Here is a 25,360-nt window from a genome sequence, read left to right as displayed (position 1 = left end):
TATTATATGGACCATAACGCTCAGCCCTACCAGTACTTTCTGTGCCTATGTGTTGTGATATTTGCATCACACTTAGCCCTGCTATTTGTCTTGTAGGTACTGATTGAGAAAGACTGGATCTCTTTCGGTCACAAGTTTGCAGACAGGTGAGGTCTCGGCAGGATCAGCCAGTAGATTTAGTTATTACATTGTTCTTACTGGTTAGTTAGCACATGTGGTGTTGTTGGGTTGCGTATCTACAGGTGTGACCAGCTGGATGGCGATCCAAAGGAGGTGTCGCCGATTTTCACCCAGTTTCTGGAAGCAGTTTGGCAATTGACCGAACAGTTCCCACAGGTGTGTGTTATGGATCTGTTTACATTGATTCATAATGTGTCCTCGTCATACTATGTAGGGGGCTTAGTTTATTTGTTCACTGAAATTACAATAACATCCGTCATAGGCGTTCGAGTTTAGCGAGTGGTTCCTGCTGCAAATCCACGAACACGTGCACTCCTGCCAGTACGGAAACTTTCTTGGAAACAACCAGAGACAAAGGGAGGAGCTGCAGTGAGTCTAAGCCACAAACAAACATCACTACATTTAATTAATTACATTCTGTTTTGTTTGCAGTCTATAAAAGTCAGTCAGTCAGGATGTGGAGAACTAACAATTGTTGTCTCTGTTTTATTGTAATAATAACAATATTGTTTGACTAAAGTGTTTTTCTGATTGTGTTTTTTTTTTCACCCAAGGCTCAGAGAGCGGACACACTCCCTATGGGCATTTCTGATGGGCGAAAAACAGAATTATTTGAATCCATTCTACAGCCCCGCATACAGTGAATCAAACCCGGTCTTAGAGCCTTCAACTCTGCCGTACCATTTCAAGTCAGTGCAGCTTTTTTCTTGTGAATACTTTTATATTTTTCTCATGCTTTCCTTCTGCAAAGATATTAACCTTTGTATTACTTAGGTTTTGGCGGAACATGTATCACCAGTTTGACCGCTCCATGCACCCACGTCAGTCTATCCTTAAAACCATTCTTACTCTGAGAGAAAACACCCGCAAAGCAGAGAGTACTCTGCAGGCACTGGAGAGCGTAAGTACATGACAAACGCATTGCATTCACCTGATTTTACTTTACACGAACACAGACTCTGGGGGTTCCATAAAACGTATTGTACAATAACACCAAGGAAAGGGGTGGATGTTTTTGTCATTGTGAGTGAAAGGTCAAAATGGATCCATGTGCACACAACAACATAGAGGAGTCATTAATCACTCCTAAAAAAAGACTCATAAACTTGAACGAAAAGCTGACCTTGCATTGCATTGCTGCAGGGTTTAACATGACATAATCTTTGTCAATACGTCTTTTTACTTGTATATGTGGTGGATTACCATTTGGCATGAGCACATCTTGCATAATTTGGGCGGTACAGGTTGCGTCCTCCTCAAGTGTTTGTCATGTTTAAAAAAAAGAAAAAAACTGTTTTAGTCCAATATCATAAACCTAAATAACAAGAAAAATAATTATGTAATACATGTTCATATCATCATAAAATGTTTTTCTTTTAATTTAATTTATTTAAAACATTAAATTGAAATGGCTTAATCCATTATTTTAAGATTATCAATTTAAATGGTTGTTTGTGGCCACATATTTCGAAATTCCCATCCAGAAGCTGCAACAGCTGGGTGAAACCCCGGTGGTCAATTCAGAGATAACCGCACCTCCCCCCACCAGAGATCAGCACTCAAACTCACTCCCACCACGTCCCAGCTCCCTCATCCTGGGGGCTCCCATTAACCAGAAAGAAGTGCAGAGGCAGGTGGAGGAAGAGGAGGAGGACGAGCAGGAGGAGGTGGGCGAGGAAGCTTTGGAGAGCTCCGATACCAACACAGAGCGGACAGTAGAGGGCAGCAGTGGCACTGAGAGCAGGAAGCAAAGCTATGGAGAGCTGGATGGGACATTCAACAGTGACCTGGCCAAAGAAGAGCCAGCTGTGGTCAGTCTAGAGTTTGGAGTGGCCCGCATGACCTGCTGAGACCTGACAGCACAGCTGTCTGACACCGAGGGACTGATGTGGCTCAGAACGAAGACAAAATGAAAGTGTGCGCATGTCCTGGTTCCCTGGTGTCCTGAATGGAATCATAAGATGAATATACAGTGAATCTGAATGGACTGAATTAATGAAGTTAAGTCTCTTTAGACTAAATCTCTATGGAATCCTCATTATAATGTCACATATTGCACTTATAGGAAAAGGCCTGTTTGTTTTTTAATGTTTAAAAGAACTGTAGAAAGGAACTGGAAGGAAAAGGAGAATAAATTAATCCTAAAAATAAGACACTTGTGTTATTTTATTTTTACATTTTAAAGCTACATCTAGGTCCATTAACCCTGTGTGATATACGCTAGATGGTTTAAGGTAAGTAACATTACATTATAAATTTATTCAATTAACCCCATGTGATTTCAAACTGTCACATGGTGACGGTCCGCCATGACAGTAATGCCTCATTTCTGATCATGATGAATAGTCACATTCAAAACAAACTAAGCCTAAGGTTGTAGCTCTGCTTGTAAATTGAACGCATTATTTCCTGAAATGTTCCTTTATAGGAAAATATTTTACTAAGGTCAAAAATATTAAAGTATGACATTAAATAAAATATACGTTAGGTTTTACTGAACTATAAATTTCCTCTTTGTGAATCAACAAAACAAAAACCCACTCAACAATTGCATTAGAGTGTGTTGCACAACATAAAAGTGGAGAAGCCAATTCTGGATGTTGAAATAGTTCTGCAGAAACACATTCACATAAAGTATTATTGTTATAGAGAACAATAAAATGGCTTTAGACATTGGCCTAAATATGTTGTCATATAAATTTACTGCTGTGCGGTTGTGTCCCATGAATAGGTTCACACACTATTTCTTAGCCAGCTGTGTTTTTTGTTGGGTGTCAGATTGCAAATGTTGCTGTTGCTGTTTTCGCAACAAAGGACAGAATAAAGTTGTGTTCCTTGAGTTTTCTTTGAATACATTTTCTTGCTAAAGATAAGTCTTGACTTTGGTCTTGCTCCCTCATGTGCAACCAAAACAGTTTACAGCTGTGACTAAACATTCTTCACATTCCGGTCCCTACAGATATGATTCCATCATGGAATCTCTGCAGATGTGTCAGCTGTGCATCCATGATGCAAATCTGCTGCTCTTTTGCGATCTTTTGTTCTGGGGTCTGCAGACTGTAGTGGCCATTAAAGTACAGTGATGTTAGATTTACCAATACAGGGGTCCTTAGTTTACGACATCCTCGACCGACTGCATTTTGTGATTGTCACCATAACCTATACATTCATTGAAAAAGGCTTGTTCCTGCAATTAATTATTATTTGTTCAAGCTACAAATATTTTTTATTGCTGTGTAATAAAAAAAATTAATTTAAAAAATGTAATATAAACTTTTACTTTTTTAGGTTAAGAAACTGTGCTGCATGGATTTTTAACCCCCCGCGGGCCATACAAAACGGCTGATGGTGGTGGGCCGCATTTGGCCCCCGGGCCTTGAGTTTGACACTTGTCCTAGATTGTGATGTTACCTCAGTGAGTGACATAGTTACTTATGTTCAGTACGTGAGTTCCGACTTACCAATACAGTCTTAATATTTGAACGGGCCGCAGGTCGCTTTGTACTGGAGAAACATTCTGCCCCTGTTTAAGTCAATGTTGTTTTAAAATAAGCCCAGAAATGAGTACTTACGAAGTGCTTATGTAAAGTTTCTGCGGGTGAACTTAAGGAACTACCAATTTAAATGCACTACATAAACACACATAGGTTTAAGTCAAACAGACTTACCATGTTTACTCTGCAGACCGATCATTTCATTATAAATGTCAGGTGCCAACATGTTTTCTGAAGATCACCGTCCATCTGTTTTTGAACTCTGCATCTGAATACCTTTTATTTCTGGAAACTTTATATTGTTGTTGTTCAGATACAGTTTTATTCTTTGGAACCTTGCGATGTGAATTTCATGCTGTGTAAATTCCAGCAATTGTTCTGGATTATAGAGCTGCCCTATAGTAGTTCAGACTCAATACGGTGTTTGGGCTGCAAAAATGGTTGTCTGTTAACACAGCTTAGCGACACTCAGTACCACTCCCTGCCTTTGAATAGTAGTGCAAAAGGGTGGAGAAGGTAATCCTCCAGACTTCAGCCAGTCTATGTACCAACACACACACAAAGGCTTAGTTTAATCTGCACCCACAAGATTCCTAATACAATCACATTGCTGTGCAGCATTTGAAGTTACATTAAACAAAACTAAACCACTACAGATGCTGGCAGTAGGAATAAGGAGACAAAACATGGCGATATGATTATTTGTTTTTTTTTATTTGACTATCAAATGTGTTATGTGCTTGAGGTCACTGCAGTCCACGTGAGATCTACTGATGGATCATTGCTGCTACTGAATATTTTCATGAAAGCAAATGCTTTGCTAAGGCAAGAAAACAGTGGGTATAAAAAGACACGTAGGTGACCAGGAGCTATTGTGAAGTTCCTTAAAGCTCAAGTAAGGGATGTCTTTTGCCTTGTGACCCATCTATCTAAACGACAAATGTCGTTCTGTAAAAAGATCAACCACACCCTCAACCAGAACTGTCTGTCTTTATCACTGTTTACTCAGGGTTGGGCACCAAACCTGTCATATTCATTGTAGACATTAGTCATTTTGAAGTGACTATGGCCTCCTCTATTTAACCTATTACGGCTTCTCTTTACACAGGCAGTCTGATTTACAGCTTTTAAAGTTTGCAACGTGAGGCTCTTGACAAACAGAAGGTTATGAGTTTAAAAGCACATGTTCATGCTCTCGCAGAGGCAGCGTGCTGAGAGGGAGAGCGACAGAGAAGGATGTGTCATTTAATTGTCCCACTTAGTGTCAAGCTTCCCTCAAGGGGGCTGAAACGGGAACCCAATATAGGCAAGAAGGGTGAGTGGGGGATGGGGTACTTCATTTGTTGCCTTTGTGCATTCTGTCTTGCCTTTCACTGTAGAATAAGACAGAAATTATTTATTAGGGTTCTAGAGAAAGCACACACGTGTTCTGCACGAAGCTGAGTAAAGACACAAAACTGACAACAAAGAGGAAATTTCACAGTTAAATATGTCACAACTAAAGTTCAAGGTCAAAGATTTTGATGATGTCATATCTTTTCATTTGTCTCTTCATCCTTTCCGCAGTGTTGTCTAACTGTTGTTTTTATTATTACAATGCTGAGGGAGCCGGAGGATATGGATGCATGTTCTTTTGGAGAGTTCTTTTGTTTCACGATGTGATAACTCAGACCCATGCATCAGTCCATCTGCCATCTGCTGCTCAGTGTCAGCTCCACATTTATCCAACTGCCAGCTGACCTGCTGTCAGAGCTGTGGTGCTTTCTGCTCCAGTATCTGATGTCGTGCTATATGATGTACCTGAAAAGCCCACATTGGGTGACTGGTTGTCTGGATGGGCATGAGTGCTGTACTCTGGGGAAACCCTTCCAGTGTGTTCGTATGGGTGTGAGTGTGTCTGTGGATCTGTGGGTGTATGTGTGCCTTGGGCAGATGAATGCAGACATTGTTTGATAGCAGTGGGCTGGAAGACAAGTCTGTGCCCACAGTCTCTGAGAAGAAGGAGGAGGAGGAAAGAAGAGAGAGAAAAGTAAAAATGGGAAAGTGGAAGGGGAGAAGAGGTAGTTGTGGGTTGGGGTATCAAGGAGATATATGGGGGTTGGGATGGTAGAATTGGCAGTAAAAAGAGCATCCACAGCAGTGGTCTCAAACTCAGATGAGTTGAGGGCCACTGTCTCCACTGTCATTTCATTGTAGAACCACATCAGCCTTTGTTCAATAAAAAGAACAAGAAATGAGTTTGATGAATTCAGGATAAAAGAACAGTGCTAACCAAATGGATGGCTACAACATAACAACAACATAATGAACAACAAACAAGGACAATTAAAAATACATTTTGAAAAAAGTACCTCAGGGGCAAAATTAAAATTATAAGTGACATGTGGTCATGGGCTGGATGTGAGGGCAAGGGCTTCGTGGCCCACAAATGGCCCCAAGCCAGGCGTTTAAGACCCCTGATCTAAAGGAAACACGTTCAACAAGAACAAAGTGGAACTTAAGATAATCATAGTCACAGTAGTTTATTCAAAATGAATGGATTAAATAGGAAAGATCGAAATGCTGGTTTAATCATAATTTAACCTAAGCTGAGCTGTTCAATCACACACCCAAACATATTGACACACACTGAAGGATGACGGTTAAATGTGATGTCATAGCTCTTAGACACCTGGCCTTGTGTTTCTATGCAAATAGAGTAGGCTCAAGGCCATATGGCTTATATGAGTTGCACATGAGCGTCCGTGCAGTGACAAACATCCCCCCCACCCCCACACACACACACACAAATATCGAATTCACAAAATTACCACAGTGATCTTCATAATTTGCTATTCAACTTCGTGTGACCATGACCTAGCCATAAGGCACCTGTAAACATATTGAACACAAATTATGTTTGCCATGTTTACACCCTCCATTCTGTATGTCTTTTTCAGTTGACTAAATGCAGTGACACGTACTGTACAAACACAAAGTGTGATGGATTTAGGGATTTGTGTCCTGAAAAATGAATGAACATTTTAAAAGGAACGAGCAAACTGTGCTTTGGTGTCAAGGATGGAGGAGCAATAGGAGGGTGGGGGAGGGAGTGGAGGAAAGACACTGGCGTACTGCCAATGTTGACGAAAGCTGCTTAGCCCACCCTGTTGCCATGGATACAGTGAGCAGCAGCACCCTGCCTGTGTGTGTTAAAGAGAGAGAGAGAGGCGGAGAGGCAGAGGGAGAGAGAGGAACAGGGAGGAATATAGGAATAGGGAGGAGGCAGAGGGAAAACCAGAGCACTTGCATTAGAGTAAGTCAGAGTGGGAGTGAAAGAGCAGCAGACAGCAGGCTGGAGAGAGGGTGTGAGTGTATGTGTTGCCAGCAAGACGGAGGAGACAGGCAACCAGAGCGATACAAGGAAAGGATAGAGTGGGAGTGTTGGAGCGTGATATAATGGAGGTGCAGTCTGAATGTGTGGAGCCTCCTGTAGCTTCTCAGTGTGACCCCCAGCCAACAGGGAAGATCAACAAAGCTGCCTTCAAACTCTTCGGAAAGAGACGCAACGGCTCTGGAGTGGCTAGCTTCTTCTCTTTCAGAAACAAAGGGGCCACAAATAACAATGGAAATTCTGACAATAGGAATTCTTTGAATGGTAATGCTTCAGCAGCAGCAGTGGACATCATCAGGAGCAGAACCCATGATGGACTTGCAATCTCCAACAACGACACTGATGACCAACGAGGAGAAGGACTCGCCCACCAGGAACCAGGACCGGTGAGGTCTCTCAGCAAATCACTGAGTTTCTTTTCTCTACTCCGACGAGGGAGTTTTAGATCGAGTGAAAATGGGGGGTCAGGGTTTTCCAGAAGAGGGAGGAGCCTAAAGGGCTTTTTCAGCAGCATGCGATGGAGACGCAAAACAATTGAAGGCAATGGGGAAGAAGTTGAAGGTAACAAGGAAAAAGATGAGGACAGTACCAGTTCGCAAATGGCTAAGGATATCACCCTAACCCTTGAACCACCCCCACTTCATCACCAAGAGGATTGTAAGAACGGAGAAGTAGAAGCTGACCTCCAAGAGACAGAGACTCCTATTGCTAGCATTAACATAACACCCCCACACTGTGTTGCCATGACAGGTCCATCTGTTGAGCCAGACTTCTCCCATCCTTACTCTCCAACTGACTCTCCACTCCACGTGACTGTTCAAAAAGCCAAAGCCTCTGCTTCAAGTCTTACCCCCTCCCTCGCAACACCTCCTTTAGATCGATGCAGCACGGGCGACGCACCTTCGGAACCATCAGTGGACAGACTCTGCTCTCTTCTCTTCACTGACGTCACATCTCTCAAAAGCTTTGATTCACTAACGGGCTGTGGCGACATTATTGCAGATGCAGATGATGATGGTCCGGGGGGTAACGGTGGCAGTGGCACAAGCAGCAGTAGCAGTGGGGGAGGAGGAGTATCTGGGGGAGCAGGTGTTGGTAGAGCTTTTTCTACATCACGTGGATCCCCGTCCAAACCCCCTTTGCCACCCCAGCTCACCCAACACATGTTTTCTGTTGCTTCAACCTCAGCCCCGGCCTCCCTCCCAGCACGTACCAGAGCACCACCTCCACCTCAGCAGCACCCACCTGGCAGTGGCGTGGTGGCTTATATGGGTGGAGGGGAGGAAATGGCTAGTCCAGAGGGAGTGGATGATGCAGACATGCAAGGACTTTGGCACATGCTGCCTTCCACGGAGGATAACTCTCCAGCCTTACCCAGATCACATCAGGCCCCCTCCACGACCCCCACAACTACTTATAGCCCTCACACCAACCTTTCAGGCAGCCACCTTCCTCAAGCCCCCAGAAGTTCTGACAGAAAGATACCCCAGGTCAAGGGGTTGGGGCTCAGTAAAATACCAGTGGTTGGTGGAGCAAATCGAGGTTCCAAGCCCACCCTCCCTCACACACATAGTCGTCATCCAACATCTCCTGGGGACAAGGAGCTTCTCAGTGATGAGGGCTACTGGGACACGCCCTCGGCAACACCCACAGCCACACCTGATGAAAGTGGGCTGCAACGTAACCAGAGGAGAGCTCTCTCACGTGACAGCTGCTCTGGAGACCAGCTGTACGACCTCTACAATGATCCGGACGATCAGGAAGATAATGAAGAGAAGGATGGTGAAGAAGACCTCAACAGCACCCCATCTCCATCTACCGAATACAAACTCAGTAGCCCCACCTCTCAGACAACTATTCCTTCCTCCTCTTCCTCTTCCTCTTTCCAAATGCTAAAAGGCAGCACCAACCTTCCACGGGAATCCAAGATCCCAGTAAGCAGCAGACAAATGTCACCTACGTCCTCAGTCAGCCAGTCTGCTCTGTCATCAGTTCTTGAAGCGGAACCGCTATCACCAAAGACCGAGGCTCCTCCACCAGCTCGCACCAGAATCCCTGTGTCAAAGGTGCCTGTCCGTCGTTCTGGAAACAAACCCAGCAGCAGAGGAAGTGCCCGCAAAAAGTAGTTTGCACCAGACTGGTTTTTCTCTCCAAACCTGTGGGATATTCCTACAGTACAGTTTTTGTAGGGCCACAAGGTTTTTCTCCACCCAGAAAGAGCTGTGGACATAGCGGCCCGTAAATTCCTTACAGATCTTGAAAGCACTCACTCCACGAGTGTTCTAGCTTATGGCAAATAAAGAAAAAGTTTTTTTTTCTTCACATGAGAAAGTCACATGTGCCCTCCAAAAATGCTGGGTTAACATTTCATGGCTTCATAAAGTAACTTTGGATGTTGACTCTTGACAATCCAAGAATTTGCTACAGACACATTGCCTGTGACCTCTCTGGAAAACTGCTGACCTGCTGACACTTTCTGATTCAGCTCCTGGCTGCAAAAGCAGAAATAAAGGACCTTTGTTTATGGGACTCTGTATGGTATAATTTTCTCCTGTGCACCTAGTTGGATCAAAGTCTTTTTTTCATTCAACTTTGCTGATTTGCTTAATCTGTAACAGATTACCTCCTAATAATCCGATTTTTATAGCCAAAGTTCTGAAATTATCCCTTTTCCAAAAAGGTTTTTTCAAAATAGTTTTGAAGAATCCAGGAAAAATTTCACATGACAACCACACCACCCTGGGGAACACTGTTTTTTTTTTTGTTTGTTTGTTTTTTTTTTTGTCTTTTTTAAAAGTCAATCCTTTTTGACTACAAAATGAACTAAAATATGTGAATAAATGAACACAACCACGGAACAGGATCTATTTTGCAACTCCAAAAATCAGACGAGCTTCAGTGCAGAAGGTCACGTTAGGTTTTTGAAGAAAGACCTTCACTTTGTTTCTGGAAGGACTTCAACAAGATGCTAATCTCTGGGATTTACAGCTGTTTGGTTACACTATCGCAATACTTCACAAGGACAACGACAGCACCCACACATAAATACACTCACTTGTTCACACACACACACACACTCTCTATATCACACAAAAAATATCTCTTTCTTTGCATGGAGTGCTACACATGGGGCACGAAAGTCAGGAAAATCATCACACACTGACCTATCATGAACATATACACATTGTCTTTAGCCTCTGGCTCTGTCTTTGTAGCTACACTGGATAACTCTCTTCTCATTTGTCATGTTCACAAAGAGATGATCTTTTTTAGCTGACATTTCTTCACTGGATTTCATATTTCATTTGTTTTTTTATAAACAGTCATACTGCACAGATCCTAAACTGTGATTGCACCAGCTTTTTAATACACTGCTGACACCTACTCCCTTCTCTGTCTGTAGTACCTGTTGTAAAACCACAGTGTGGGAACTGCCATGGCTGTGTAAGAATCTGAATGTAGCCGATGTCGTTGTAGGTTGGCATACAGTATATTTCCTCATGTCAGTTTTGTTTGCTTCTTTGTCCCCCTTCTTTCGTTGGGGGTCAAGACAAACGGTGGAATTCACTGTTTACCAAGCTGCCCACGCTCCGAAAAACAGACACACTAGTCTGCAGTGTTCGCAGCCTTGCGAAGCCCACTTGTAATACGAATGACCAGTGTGTGATGCAGTCATGAAAGGCCTTTGTCAGTGATCCACTGAGGCAAGTTACAGAGGGCAAAGTGCCTCCCCCTCTACCCTCTTATCTTTTAGTACAAGAGAGATTTTCATAGACAACTGGAGATCATATTAGTTTTCTCTAATCCAAAACCACAAGGGTTCCAGTGACTCTGCGGGTCATTCTGCAGCGTGAAAGCTTTCTGTTTCATTTACAGCACGGTGATTGATCCAAAACACTGCACCAGGTTCAAATATCTTTGTAGGCTCTGAAGGAAAGAGTAAACTGACCCCACGTCTGCAGTGAGACTATTTCTTGTCAAATATAAAGGACGGAGACAATGGTCAACAGGGTAAAAGGAAAATGATAACGACTGTTATTTTTGGGTTGGGTTTTTTTTAAATTTGCCGTACTATCAGTTTCACTGTTCTTGCCCAAAATGAGCGGGGGCGGGGGGGAAGAATGTGCCATAGAGTAAGATGATAAGAGACTTTTTCATCTTAGATGAAAATGTTGTCATGAAAAGTTGACCCACCCAAGAGACTGCTGAGATACATTAGGGAACATCAGAATTATAATATGAAATTTTATTTTAAATAATGAGTTTTTTTTTAAGTTAATGCTGATTAAAATGCCACCAAGTTTGGGATATTTTGGACGTTTTTGTTTCTAAGGAATGACATTTAAATGTCATTCCAATTTAAATGTGACTTATCCAGTACTGTGATCAACAAGTTGTGACCAACAAGACTGAGTGACTGCACCTTTGGCTTCCTTTTCTTGTTTTTCTTTTCTTTTTCACCTGGTCAATAATTATCTACTGGCTGACCGATTATAAACCTGGATCTGTGTGTGACCATTGCTTGGAAAATACGTTGTTTTTCTATTCTTTGAATCACTTATTTTACAGTGTAACAACCTTCCATTTTTCATATTTGATGAATAAAACAGTTTTTGCGCTGAGATTTTAACCCTTGACTCTTCCTGTTTACACTTACATGAGATTCCATTTTTTTTAAACTTGGGGGATTCATGAGATTCATAATTTTTTAAAAAGGAAAAATAGGATTAGAGGCTTGTCCTCCTAATTCTCTTCCTACATTCTTTTACCCCCACCTCTTCATGCTGTTTATCCCAGTGGGGTTTGAGATGAAACAGATGTTTTTGTTCATGTGCTGCATTGTGTTTGTTTATTTGGTGTTTTTTTCTTTGTTCTTTGTTAAGTCACACTTACAGAGTTCTGCTTTGCTTGGCCGTAGAAGCTGATCAATACTCTTTATTGATTGTTAAATGCCTGATGGATGTGTCTTTGTCTGCTGTTGGACTCCAGTTGGGAAATACATGTAGAGACCTGCACAGGCAGCAGTTGTTATACCAAAGAACCAGCTGTCACATAGCTGAAACATTTGCAAATGCAAAAAATATGGTCACTATCTCCAGAAATGTTGGGCCTGCAGAACACACTGAATGTGAATACATCTCCTGAAGGCTGGGGTTCCTGGGAGAACACATGTTGCTAAAAAAAGATAAAATGCTCTGCTGTGGGTGTGCAATAGGTGGAGAAGGAGAATTTGGTGCAGTGCGAATCCCCTTTGTAATAGTGCAGCAGAACTCCCCTCCCTCCTCGTCTTTCTCCAGCTTCCTCTCTGTTTCTGCATGCTAAGGTCTGTGTAACACCCTTACGTAAGACCATAACACTCCTCTCCCAGCTGCCAAGATCAATGCTGAAGTGATGCTGTAAGCGAGGATGGTGCATGCTGGAGCACGCATGTGTTCGTGGCCAATGTCATCTGTAATCTGCTGCTGCATGTGGACACTCGTTCTCATTGTGTGTTTGTGTGTGTGTGTGACGAAAGGGAGTGCATGACAGGGAGGATTTAGTTTGTATGGAACACAGTAACTGTTTGTATTAAGCAGAAAAGAACAAGGAAAGATGTTGAAGGCCAAGTGCAAAGAGGGAGCAACATGATTTAATGGGATGTGAATGAGTGTTTGTTTGGCTTAGCTGCTCTTTACTGGAGCTTTTATTTGACCTTAGCAACCGTCAGACAATAGAGTAGCTCAGGAATATATGAGTCACTCAGTCAGCTAAGAATCTATTAAGGTTGATATCAGCCAGGACGCCAAAACTTAAGATGGATTGAATTAATGTTACCATACAACACTGCTTTAAAACATGGGAGTGAGGTATGCATTCAAGACTTTTGACATAAATGATTGACCATTTAAACATAAATGTCACATGGACTGCTTTAATAATACAGTAGATGTTTTTCTGTTTTGATAATGTCCAACAATAATAACAACATTAATAATAAGCATAATACGAATACCTCATAATTGTTATTATTTTGGGAGTCAAACAAATTACATTCTATACAAAAATTAAAATGTTGCAGATTTAAGCCACTACTGCGCATCTTGACAGTGACTTGTAGAACTCGTCGGAGTAGCATTAAAGTTATCTTTAAAAAAAACAAAACACCAATGAATATCACTTTCTTTCACAAAAAATAACCTAGCTGTGTGTGTTTGTGCGTGCGGGTGTGTGTCTAAGTGAGAGTGTGTGAATGACATCGGCAAAAGAGAAGTCTGTACCCCACGATCTACATGGCAGCCTCTCTACAGTTGTTCCCATAGTAACTCTACTAGGTCAACCAATGAAAATAGAGGGAGCAGCAGTGAGCAGGAAGAGGATGGGGGAGAGCTGGGTCTCTACCTTGACACAGCAGAGCTGAACTGATTAATAAGAACATCGTTTTCGTTTAAAAAAAACAAACACGAATACTGCTCTTTTGTACTGTGTCACAGAAGATACAAAATAAACAGCATGGTGGAAGTATTTTTTTCAGGTTATTGTGTATTTGATTGTAATGTGCAATTCGACCAGCAGATGTTGCCCAAAATTCACAAACAGCGTTCGACAGAGAACGATAGAATCAATAAATACATATATGTGCATGGGTATCAAATTAGCACAGCGCTATGACCTTTAAACTCATGGTGTCAATAATTAATAAAATGCTGTCGTATTACCTCTGTGAATGATGTACGATGTAGAGCCATGATAAAATAAAGGTAACACAAGCCTACAGTAGGTCATAGCTTCAAATCCTGCTTGACAAGTGCTACAAGCTGCCTGACCAAAACTTATTGTTTTCCTGCTCATCAAAGCAGTCACAGGCCTAGAAAGACTGTGTACAATAAAGAGACCACATTATACATATAAAGTGAAAATTTCGGAGTTCCCTGCTACCAAGGTTCATCTGACATGGACTGTAAGACACTTGTACACATTTGCTTGTTGTTTACACAGTTTGTGTTTTTTGAGGAAACACATCAGGATTGTACCTGTTAAAGGTCTTAAAGACTAGAAACAAAGGTGACAGGTAGTAATCTGCATCCGTGACGATCAAGCATCAGGAGCCGAGATGAGAGATATCTGTGTAAATCAGACTGATTTGACTCAGAATTAGCATTATTTTGTATTATTTAGTTTGACTGCCTGCAGTCCATGACTGTCTCCTGCTCAAAATGTCTGAGAAGAAGACAATCAGAACCAGAACCACTGACTGTAGGTGTGTCAGCCTTTTGTACAGCTGCAAAGGGTTTACTGTTCTGGCAAAACAACAACACTAAAAGCCCCCACTTACTAAAGAATTCAAAGGCAGAAATTAAATCAAAGCCTGTTTAACGCTGCAGTGAACTGCCCTCTGTTGTTTTGTATAATTTTCCACGTTGCAAATTTCATTTCTCTAATTTCGCTTTTGCGGTCCCTCGGTGAAAATGACTCTCTTGTCCTTTTGCCAGACTTTGGCCCAAGTTAATTAACAAAGCACATATTTTAGTAATTTAGATTTTTATTTCTACTAGTCGGTTTATCTGTAATATGATACATATTTATATTTATATTAATACTTTAATTCTTCAATTATCACAATTACTTTTCCCACGAGGCTAATTTGATTTTTTTTCTTCTTCAATCAAATATGCAGTGACACCTGTGTAATCAAGCACTGCAACAGTTACAGACTATTGATTTAGACTGTGTTTGTACAGTTAGTCAACACAAGTAACAGGAAAGGCCATTCTCTCTCTCTCTCTCTCTCACACACACACACACACACACACACACACACACCTCCCTCTCCAGTCTCTTCCCCACAAAAAATAAACAACACAGGGTTCTGTTAGTGGCGCTTTGGCCCAGAGGCAATGTCTCTGTCATTGGTGTAGAACCCCAGGGTTCACCTCCTGGGCAAGATCAAATCCCAGTTAGGCGGTTGGTACCTTCCAGTGGACTCACCACCCGCAGGAAGGTTCAGGGGGGTTGGTACGGTGCAGTGTGATTTGCGTGGCGGTCAGGGAGACTGCTGCCCCTGCAACCCGGTAACGGATAAGCGGATAAAAATGGATGGATGGATGGGTTCTGTTAATTCAGCTAGAAGACCTAGAAATGTGAGGACAACACGTTTCTCCAGTGCTCTGGGGCTTGAAGAACATTTACTGTATGTAATTGTGTATTAATTATGTATTAATGTTAAGACGCATTTATTCTCATGATGGTTTAGTATTACCACCCAGTAATTAACTGGTTATTCATTTCAAAACGCTGAATCAGTCTTTTAAAAAATCCTCTGTGTTTGGTGACTTCTTTATTGTTCTTAAACATGACACTCGTCTTTTCTAATCCAAGACAGTAACATCTGATACCTTCCGTCCCCGCAGAACGTTTAAATGGTTGCAACCCGTCGACTGCCACATATTTACAAATCAACGATGATGAAACTCTCAACAGGTGAACACAGAGCAGGTTCCAAACAGGTTGAAAAACCAGTTAGTCGTTACTGCAAATACTTCGAAACTACTCAGCATTGTCAAAAGTTGCAAAGGTTACACATCATTCAGGCTGCAGCCTAAAGTATCTGTTGACTTTAGCAACAGTGTGTTTAGTGCCAAACTACGGTGGAAACAGTTTTGCAAATCAAAGGCTCTTGGTATTTTTTTTAGTTACTTTTCTTTCTGGGCAATGCAAAACCTCAGAAAGTATGTGTGTTATCTGGTCATCCTGGTTTTCACCTCACAGGTGGGGCCACATACCAGTGGGTATGAAAGAAGGAACACATAGTTAGTTCTGACTTTTGGTTCGGGCTTCACTCGATTCCCACCTTACTCATATTTACCCAAATAAAGTACAATAAGAATCATACTTTAATAATATACACTGGTAGTTTTCAAGTCATGTTTGCTCTTGTGAAAAAAAATGTTGCAATGTGCCACCATCCTTTTGCCTAGTATTCTGATAACACCAGTGTAAAACAAACAACTCATCTCAGTCTTAGTGTTCAAGCACGCTGTGAATAAAAGATCAAAGTTTCATCCACAGATCCAGGAACAGATATACCTCCCACTGGTTTCCCTATCACACACACTAAAGAAAGTTAGTAAACAGCATTGGTCCCAAGTCCATTTCAATTCAGTGGTCCGTGAACATCTACAGTGATCATAGTGTACAGCATAGTCTTTTTAATCTCAGTGACTGTGTATTCGAGGGTATTAAGTCCGTCCTTACCCATCGTCCACAACGTTTGACTTATTTTGTCAGGATTGACAGGATTAGGCTCGTTGTGCAAGTCTCTTTCATGCTTTATCATTTTGTACTTTCCCATCACCAGGTCAGGGCGAGAGACTGACATTCCATTGTATACAACCCGTTTGTAGATGTCATCGTCCTCACCTCCCCAGCCCCAGTAAGTGTTGGGGAAGCCATTGATCTTTATGAACTGCTCTTTGGACAGTGAGGAAACGCCGCCAAAATAGGTTTTGTAAGGCAACCGGTAACCAAATTTGTCCATCGCCACGGACAAATGTCGTGGATTGTCGAAACATTTGTAGAGGTTGTTGTCATCAGTGGGAATCAAGTCGACATCGGAGAAGACAAAGCAGTCATAGTCGTAGTCCTTCAGCGCCTCTACGTATCCGACGTTCAGCAGTTTAGCCCTGTTAAAAATATCTTCTCCCTGCTGGTTGATGACGTACACACCGTAGTCCAGCTGCTGCCGCTTCAATATGGGGTGCATGTAGTACAGCCAGTGCTTCAGGTGTTCTTCTCGATTTCGGAATGGGATGATTATTGCCACCTAAACCAAAACACAGGTTTCACAAAATGAATGTTGCATTCAATAGTTAGTATGTCACACTCAGTCAGTTGACTATCCATGCCTGATTTGTAAAATTGATTTAAACTTGATTTAACTTATGGTATATATTTATAAAGCACAGTAAAGTTATTTTGGAGCATTAATCCTTTAGGGAATCAACGTAAATTGGCTGCTAAAGAACAGCATGCGGTCCGTGAGCCACATGTTTCAGACCTCTGTTCTAAGGTTTGTAAAAAAAAATCTTAAATGCCTCTTGTTTTACTTATTTTTTACGTGGTTACTACCTTTTGTCTTGCGATGCAGTCTGGTGGCTTGAACCTTCCTCCTAAACTAAGAGAATAACTTGTGGTGTCTGTCACTTCATTCCAACTCCGTGGCTTGTTGAACTCCACCAAAAGAGGACCGACCAATCCTGGAGGGAACTCTGGACACAGACCAGACTCATGGTCATTTGTGGCGAACAGCGGTGCCTCTTCTCCTCTGGTCTCCTGCTCTTGACCAGCTTCTTCTCCTGTATTCGTGTCAGCCTCCTGCTGCTCTACCATCTGTTGCGCGCTCTCTGTCGGCAATGTACTGTTTTCATTAAAGTTCCGATAAAAATTGATTGAAAAAGTTGGGAAAGTTTCCTTCCTGACGGCGAACAGTAGCGCGGCATAACAGATCATGCCGACAAGAGCAAGAACGAAGAGGATTTTGAAGAATCTTTTCGGCATCTTGACACCGCTGAAATATCACAGCTGTGTTGTTAGTGTGAGGAGCGGAATTAATGTGGAGTGACTCTGAGTTTTTGTTAGTTAGTCAAACTCGTTTCCTTCTCTTCACACCAGACTGGTTTTGTTTAGCCTCGAGCAGCTTTTTTACACAGGAAGAAGACAGTTGAGGTTGGGCTACACACCTAATTTAAAAAAAAACTAATTTACAATTTAGTTTCACCTTTAAACTGTAGTTATTGAATGAATGGGCGTTGACATAAAAGTACATTAATATAAGTATACCTATCAGAGTGAAATGTTAAAATTAATAATAGAAAAAGAACCAAACATTTTCCTTGTAAAGCATTAAATAAGTCTTAGAAAAATGACTAACTTTTATAGTTTGTGACAATTTAATATTTGTAACTGAAAAAAAAACGCTCCAGCACAAAAAACAACTAACCAAAACCTATAATTTATGCAACGGTGCCCTCTTCTGGCGAATAGTTGAATAGCTTAATAGAGCCAGTATCAAAAAAGTAAGCATGTTCCTATTACTGTAGGTACATGGTTAATGAATTGGGTGTTTTTTTGTTTTGATAAAATTCACTCTCTCTGGGTTGGACAGCCAACCTGTCCACCCGAGGACAGAGACAAACATCCACTTACACTCAAACTCACACCTACCGTCAATTCATAGTGTAGAGATAGCCTACTTGTTTTTATGTTTTACAGAGAAAATGTTGTAATGGTTGCTTAATATAATAACATAATATAAATATAATTAATATTTGAAAACCCTTTTCCAGAAATTTGAATCTCAGTGTTACTTCTTAATATAATAAAAGGTACTTAAACGGTAAAAGTGCCTTTCAGATCATCTGGTTTCTGTAGTTGTCTGTTAATGCTTTCTAGGTAACATTTTCTTTTTGTTGTTGTTTTTTATAGAATCATTGTAGAATATGATAGAGTGCAAGATTTGTTTTAAATGATTTTTTGTTTTTGTTTTGTTAACATGAGTGGAAAGTGTACATCGAAAGATGGATCATTTGTAAAATAAGAAAAGCGACATCACATGAATGCAGAAGAACAATAAGGGTTGCCTTGCCACACCCAAACTTTCTTTTCTTCACTCACTCAAGCGCATGACAGGCTCTTCAAGTTATTCATGACCTTAAAGTAATGAATAGTAGGTCAGTTTGGGTGCTTCAGGTCCTTTTACTACAGTACATACATTATACTCTACGTCACACTTTTAAACTTTGCTATCAGGCCTGATACAGTGTGTCCACCAAGACGTGACGCACTTTCTCTCTGAAGTCTTTTCTGATAGCAACACTAAAAGCTGAACTATTAATGCTCTCCAGAAGAAGAATAAAACTCAAATATATGCATACTTTTCCAGCCACTTTACTTTTACTATCGGCTTGTGGTAGACATTTAAAGAGGTTAGCGAGGAGAAATTTAATTTGAAGATCATTCATCTCATGTAATTGTGAAGTTTAAAAACGGTAAATTACTCGCACTGTTACTGCTGCGTGAGGATTTTGTTGCAAACAGCTGTGCATTCGGGATCAGAATGACTGAACTGTAAAACACACCTAGGGAACACGTGGGGTGAATTCTGGGAAAGACGTCGAACACATGAGACCAAGAGTAAAAACTGCTGCCAAACTGGGAATGGACAACATATGTACGCGTTATTGTTGATGGGTGTGAGACTACAATCCCAAATGTCACCACTAAAGGGCAGTCATGTATCAGCAATGCCTCATAAGACACTGCAGCCACTGCATCTTATTTTTTTGCAAGAAAACAGCTTTGTGTATTTTATCACTTTTGGATAAGTTGGCTCCTTAACCCTCTGTAAATGGAATCCAGCTTTGCTTACATTTTTTATTATATCATTTGTGTCTTAACTTTTCTCCTTTTCTTCTCTTTTGCTGTTTTCGCTGCTCCCACTGTAAGGGTAGAGTTGGACTGACATTCAGAGTAAACTGAATCAGAATCGTAGTAAACCTCTGCTTCAGCCACAGACTGTGGCATCTGTTTGCAGCAGTTTTTTTTATTTGTTTGTGTATTCCGACTGGAAAACCATTTACAACTTGATGTGTACTACTACATATCATTTTATCAAATTTCATGATATTAATATTAAATATTTTTCCGCTTTGGTAAATCAGTGCCTCAATAAAAATGCACGTAGACACTGTGGGCCAATGGGGGACATATTTCCTGTTGTTTAATTTTTAATATTTTTGCTAAAACGATTTCTTATCCTTTTGTTTGATATATGTGTACATATTTATATATGTGTATATATATGTCTGTATATTTGTATATATATAAAAAATATAGAGAGATATATTAGATTTTTTTATTTTTTAGCTTTTTCTTTGTGGACTTTTTCATTTTATTTCTTTACTTTTTAAAACCTTTTTTGATAAGTCTCAATTGTAACATATTTCCTGCCACTTCCTATCAACCATTATATCTGCAACTAATCCTTTTTTATATGTAAAGAAACAGATTTATTTTATATGTTCACGACATACGTACATTGTTTTTTTTGTTTTGTTTATAGCAACAAAAACATTTGTTTTGCACTAATACAATTGTAATATAAATTTTACACTCTAATTTCTACAAATAAGGAGATAATAGTCCCACAGTGTTTTACTTTTTTGGACGCCTTCATGATTCTTCAATAATCTTCATATTTATTTTCCTCAACTCCATCAATTCTTCATTGCTTTTGGAAGTAATATGAAGAGAGGCTGGGGCCGTGGAGGGGCCGAGAGAAGTCTTTGTTTAGAGTATACAAGTACAGTACAGTACACTTCATGTATATGGGAGAAGATTTTCTTCATTTCTACAGATAAACATGGACCCACACACTTCTTTTGCACTCAACCGCATCTTTCTAAACAGCACTTACAGCCCGGAGCACTCTGCAGTTTAGTGAAACATGATGCCCACATCATGTGCTTGTGTGTGCGCTGGGTTTCTGAGTGGTCTCAGCTGTGAGGGACTCACTGCATTGACAGCCAATCAAAGCTAATTCAGAATCATAGTGGTTTCGATGGCTCCGTGGACTATTTGAGAAAACAAAGCAGGTTGTGTGTGTTTGTGAGTGTGTGTGTATAAACCTCTCAACCTCAGCCACTCCACCTGCTTCTCATTGCTCAAATGGTCTGAGAAAATCTGCTTTCAAATATATCAGTTTTTTTTCTATCTTTTCCCCAACATATCATACAATAAAGTAATTTGAAAATAAAAACACAATAATCACTTTAAAAAACCTTGTTTGAGCAAACTGGAGGGTTGTTATGAGACAAAAAATGACCTTTGACCTTGTGAGGAAATTCATTTCTATAACATTGTACTATACATTTACGGTCTGAACAACGACAGACTGGTGGACAACAAAGACGACAGTCTGACAATACACGACAACAGTACAGCAACACGGCATCCAGAGCTGTTTGTTATTTGAAGCAGCCGTTGCTGTTAGACTCTGTCTGTTTCCCTTCTACACCTCACAGCTCTGTGTTTGCTACCAACAGGCTGTGGAGTTCAGTTAGTGGTTGATTGGCTGTGTAACGCTTTGTGCTATCGTGGTCGTGAACAATCTTATGGCCTTATTGTCCCGTTCTGTAAGGTTGGAAGACAGATTATCTTGGCATTTATATTATTTTTAATATAAATGTCAATATAAAATTCACAGAACACAGTGCAGCCGTAGGCTGTGACATTTTCCTTTAGAGTTACAGGACGTGTGACTGAAGGACAAATCTAATTTTGCTGCAGTGCTGCCATAGCCAGACTTTAGAGCAGCCTCGTGACACCTTGGCATGGACTTGTAGACTGTTTCACTTCATCAGTCAAATTTCATTTTAAATTGATTATTAAATACAACAGACATCCAACCCCTACATATGATGATACCCTCTGTATATATATATATATATATTAAATTTTCTTTTTATTTCCAAGAAGTAGACAATAAAAGACAACCAGCAGGTGGCAGTAGTGCTATTCAAAGGGTAAAAATCAAGTATCATACCTTCCAGTGGACTCACCACCCGCAGGAAGGTTTGGTACGGTGCAATGTGATTTGGGCGGCGACTGCTGCCCCCGCGACCCGGTAACGGATAAGCGGATGAAAATGGATGGATGGATGGAAAATCAAATATCACAAAATGTCATTTTAAGATACAAGATACAAAATACACATTTTTATTTTGTCTATTACATCCAGAATGTATTACTTGTTTATCTATGAAATGTTTTAATTATATGTTTTTTTTCACTAATTAGACTCAGGTCTGGTTTAACAACAGTGTTTGCAGCACTCCCTACAGTGAAGAGAGGAGTTCGACTTGAACAGTAGAATAGTGTTATAATATTAGTAAAATATGAAGCTACTATGAAAACTAACTAACTAACTAACTAACTAACTAACTAACTAACTAACTAACTAACTAACTGACTAACAGCTTGTCTTTACAGCTAATGCATCCACTTGCTGCACAGGTCATCAAAGGTTGATCTAAACTGCCTACTAGTGATATTATTTGACAGGGATTCGGTGACAGCACGGTGCATCTCAATCTTTCAGTGTGACAGCAGGAGTTATTGTGTAATCGTGCCATCTATTGGCAACAGAAGGTAAGTCTTGAGTGACAACCATGCTGCAATGATTGCCATTAAATGCTGCTCATTTTCCTGAGTCGTGGTGATTTGACTCATAAAGACCTAAAATTGTTCCTCATAGATGCAGCAAAGCAGTGGCACTGGGAAAATGTTGACTTTTTAAAGCTGGTATCCATGAAATAAATTGTCTCAAAAATAATGAGCAAAGTTTGCAGCTTATGTTCATTGTTAAGGATTTGTTTTTCTCTGAGAATTGAGAAGATATTCAGTCATGACGTTTGTCTGAGTACTTTAAAGTTTACTAGAAGAGTCCTATAGTCCCGAGACCTGCTCGGGACTATAGTACTCTTCCAGGTCTACGTTCGGGTCTAAGTCTGTCCCCGTGTTTGGTCAAGCAAAATGCACCAACCTGTGACCACAAAGTGCCTTCCAGCTGAGTTGGCAACTTCAAGTGTTGGAGAAACATCAGCCTGGAGTCACGGGGCTGAGTTAGAGCTCATCTCTTCATTGCTATTGTTTTTTAAGTGACATGAACCCAACTTTCTCCCAATGGGCCCTGGGGCTCAGTGTGCCAGAAGCAAGCAGCGACCGTAGGAAAACCTCTCAATTAGGAGCAACTGACGTGTGGTTTTCATGCCTAACTATCTGTTCTCCTCTCCCTGAAAGTGCACGTTGAGGCGTGCACTCTCTCACTTGCTGGCTCAGTCGCACATTTGCTCCCTCGTACGCCCACGCACGGGCTGTCTCGCTCACTCACGCATTAGTTCACTCATTTCCCTCTTCATTAACACTTGGGTCCTTTCTATCTCAGGTAGATAGTCGTCCGCGCTCATTTATTTGCCTGTCACCATGTTTAACTGTTCGCCTATTCTGCTCGGCGCCGCTGGAATATCTATTCAGCAACACTGTCATACACTGTGGGTTTGACATAATAGTTGCAGCTGACACTGTGACAAACATGTTGGAGACATTTCCCATAACAGTTTGGATAAAAAGTTTAAATGGAAGATGGAAGTTAAAGGCAGGCCTAGGGTGGCAACAGTTGCCTCCTTATTTAACCAGTCAACTCCTCTCTTTGGTGAGTTTGTTTTCCACAATCACAATAAAATAAATCACCAGTGTGTACATCAGTGCTGTCAACAACCCCAGTGTTTACAGCAGGTGTATGATGACTGTAAAGGCTGTTTATTACTGCCCTTTGGAGCAGTGTCCTGAAGTATGCACGTAAAACCACAGGGTTGTTATATTTGAACACATGCAGATGGTGGGATGTTTCCACTGTTTCCAGTCATTGTTCTTAGACAGGGCGGAGTATGCTGTCAGTAGTTAATGATTACACACACACGAGAGTTTTCCTGTACGTTCACTTTGCCCAGTTTTCAGGAGACTTCCTGGTACACAATGTGACGTCACTGTCCGTAAGTGAAACCAAAAACTGACCGTACAACATAACCAGCATTCGATTTGGGCTGCCCTACAGCAAAAAATAAATAAATAAATAAAAAATGTGGGGGTCTGCACTCAGACTGGACGGTTGTCCCCGAGGACACTGTTTTGTTGAGGAGTAACAAATCCTGACCGGTCCTGATGCAGAATAGTGCATGTATGATTTTTGCAAACAATTGGCTCACTGAGACCTCTAGTCACAAACTAATGGGATGTGGTCAAAAGAGGAGAATGTGTTTTTGAAACGATATATTCATGTTTATATTAGATTATGTGTTTTCCAGTACTAATGTATATTTTCCATCACTGTAAAATTATGATTTACTGTTGTACAACTTTGGACTATTATTTTTAATATTGATATTAAATAAAATATATGTAATTCTAATCATTCTAAAGGATAAAAAACAACTTTCACTTGACCAATTTTTCTTTTTTATTAGAATTATTTATTTTAATATTTAAATAAAGCTATTTGCTGAAGCTATTCACTGAGACCATACCAAAAACGCGCATCACGGTAAACAGACAATATTAACCTTAAAGTGTTTTATTAAGTTTTATTCACACTCAATTTCCTCTGGAAAAGTACTTTTGGTCTTACTCTTGTTCCTTTACCTCGCGTTATAATTTCTAGTGGGAGCTAATCATTGTTTAATTTGAACCTTCACAATAAAAGCGTTTTAATGATCTATTTATTTATTTTTTAATTATTTAAGAAAAATACTTAATACTTAATTAATTAGATGTTTTTTTTAATTGATTCTTCGGTTGTTTTCAACTAGAGATTTATTTATTTATTTTAGCCGAAGGTCACTGAGTGCTTAACGTCATGCAATTAGACGACAAACCGTGACAGGTGCGTTCATCGTCGGAGGAGACGCTCCAAAATGACGAAGACTGACCTCGCGGAAAATGCAAACCGGACTGTATCCGTGTTTGTATCTGTATCAGACTGTTGTCTCTGTCAACAAAGACTGTTTAAAGCTGCAGAAGAACTCACTATGAATATATGGAAAATACTGCACAGTGCGACGAATGAACCTCCACTACAAAAGCTACACGGCGCTGGTGACTTGGAGGTAGGACAAAACTTATTATTATATTATATATTAATATATTCAGGTATTTGCATGTTTGTTTGGTTTTGGGTACCGGGAATAAGTGTTACTCCTTCATTTTGTGAATTGTTTTGGAGTATAACGGTTTGTTTATTTGTTTGAATGAAGTTTAGTGACTGGTTGTTTGTTTGCTGCTCTGTCCTGCCTGTATTTAAAGTAAATGTTTAATTATCATTCCATAACATAAACATAAAGGTCATTTCCAGCCTTACTTTTGACAGGCTTTTCTCAGGAACCTTGTTTTCAGTATGTTGCTTACTGCTGTGCTGAAAGTATTCTTCCCAAAGTATTCTTCTAATTAATTAAAACAGCTTTTGTGACTGTTTCCCAGTGTCCTGGATTGACCTCTGCTCAACTTTCGTAGTGTTTAAAAAATACGTGTTTTGTAAATAAGAGATTTCAGTATATAAAGTTGTTGTGAGGCATCTGTGAGGACTGAAATCTTTGAAATTAAGAAAAAGGATCAAAACAAAAGATCTGACACATCTGAAGTACTGTTTGCTTTAAATATGACGTGCAGTTTAAATGAATACTTAATGTGTTAAAGATTGTAGTACTCTCGGTAGTATGACTAATAT

At 40.4% G+C, this 25,360-nt stretch overlaps 3 protein-coding genes across 3 annotated transcripts in view; 2 read left to right on the top strand and 1 right to left on the bottom strand.

Moving 5' to 3' along the window:
• mtmr6 (myotubularin related protein 6) overlaps positions 1-2,333 on the top strand; it is a 7,857-nt gene extending 5,524 nt beyond the window's left edge. The window contains exons 10-15 of the mRNA XM_008307466.2: positions 97-146; positions 243-336; positions 443-549; positions 735-869; positions 955-1,081; positions 1,665-2,333. Coding sequence (XP_008305688.1) covers positions 97-146; positions 243-336; positions 443-549; positions 735-869; positions 955-1,081; positions 1,665-2,030 — 879 coding nt within the window. The 3' untranslated portion in view covers positions 2,031-2,333. The remainder of the gene's footprint in view (positions 1-96; positions 147-242; positions 337-442; positions 550-734; positions 870-954; positions 1,082-1,664) is intronic.
• A 4,422-nt stretch (positions 2,334-6,755) lies between these two features.
• amer2 (APC membrane recruitment protein 2) lies at positions 6,756-11,669 on the top strand. Its single transcript, XM_008307465.3, has one exon. It carries the CDS (start codon positions 7,113-7,115, stop codon positions 9,171-9,173), a length of 2,061 nt encoding a protein of 686 aa, XP_008305687.1. The 5' UTR covers positions 6,756-7,112; the 3' UTR covers positions 9,174-11,669.
• A 3,679-nt stretch (positions 11,670-15,348) lies between these two features.
• Positions 15,349-19,505, bottom strand: LOC103376904 (beta-1,4-galactosyltransferase 1-like). Its single transcript, XM_008307464.3, has 2 exons — positions 17,152-19,505; positions 15,349-16,846 (listed from the first exon to the last, which is right to left on the bottom strand). Exons 1-2 carry the CDS (start codon positions 17,578-17,580, stop codon positions 16,178-16,180), a joined length of 1,098 nt encoding a protein of 365 aa, XP_008305686.1. The 5' UTR covers positions 17,581-19,505; the 3' UTR covers positions 15,349-16,177.
• Positions 19,506-25,360: the final 5,855 nt, after the last annotated feature.

Source organism: Cynoglossus semilaevis, chromosome 3, assembly GCF_000523025.1.
Source record: "Cynoglossus semilaevis isolate Cse_v1.0 chromosome 3, Cse_v1.0, whole genome shotgun sequence".
NCBI classification, from domain to species: Eukaryota; Metazoa; Chordata; class Actinopteri; order Pleuronectiformes; family Cynoglossidae; genus Cynoglossus; species Cynoglossus semilaevis.
This window is presented reverse-complemented; position numbering and strand designations above follow the sequence as displayed.

Bases quoted from the DNA above. Each gene is read 5' to 3' on its own strand.
- amer2 (XM_008307465.3), top strand. From the start codon at position 7,113: ATGGAGGTGCAGTCTGAATGTGTGGAGCCTCCTGTAGCTTCTCAGTGT.
- LOC103376904 (XM_008307464.3), bottom strand. From the start codon at position 17,580: ATGCCGAAAAGATTCTTCAAAATCCTCTTCGTTCTTGCTCTTGTCGGC. The intron at 16,847-17,151 runs GTAGTAACCACG...GTTTTGGTTTAG, and splicing joins ACTGCATCGCAAGACAAAAG to GTGGCAATAATCATCCCATT.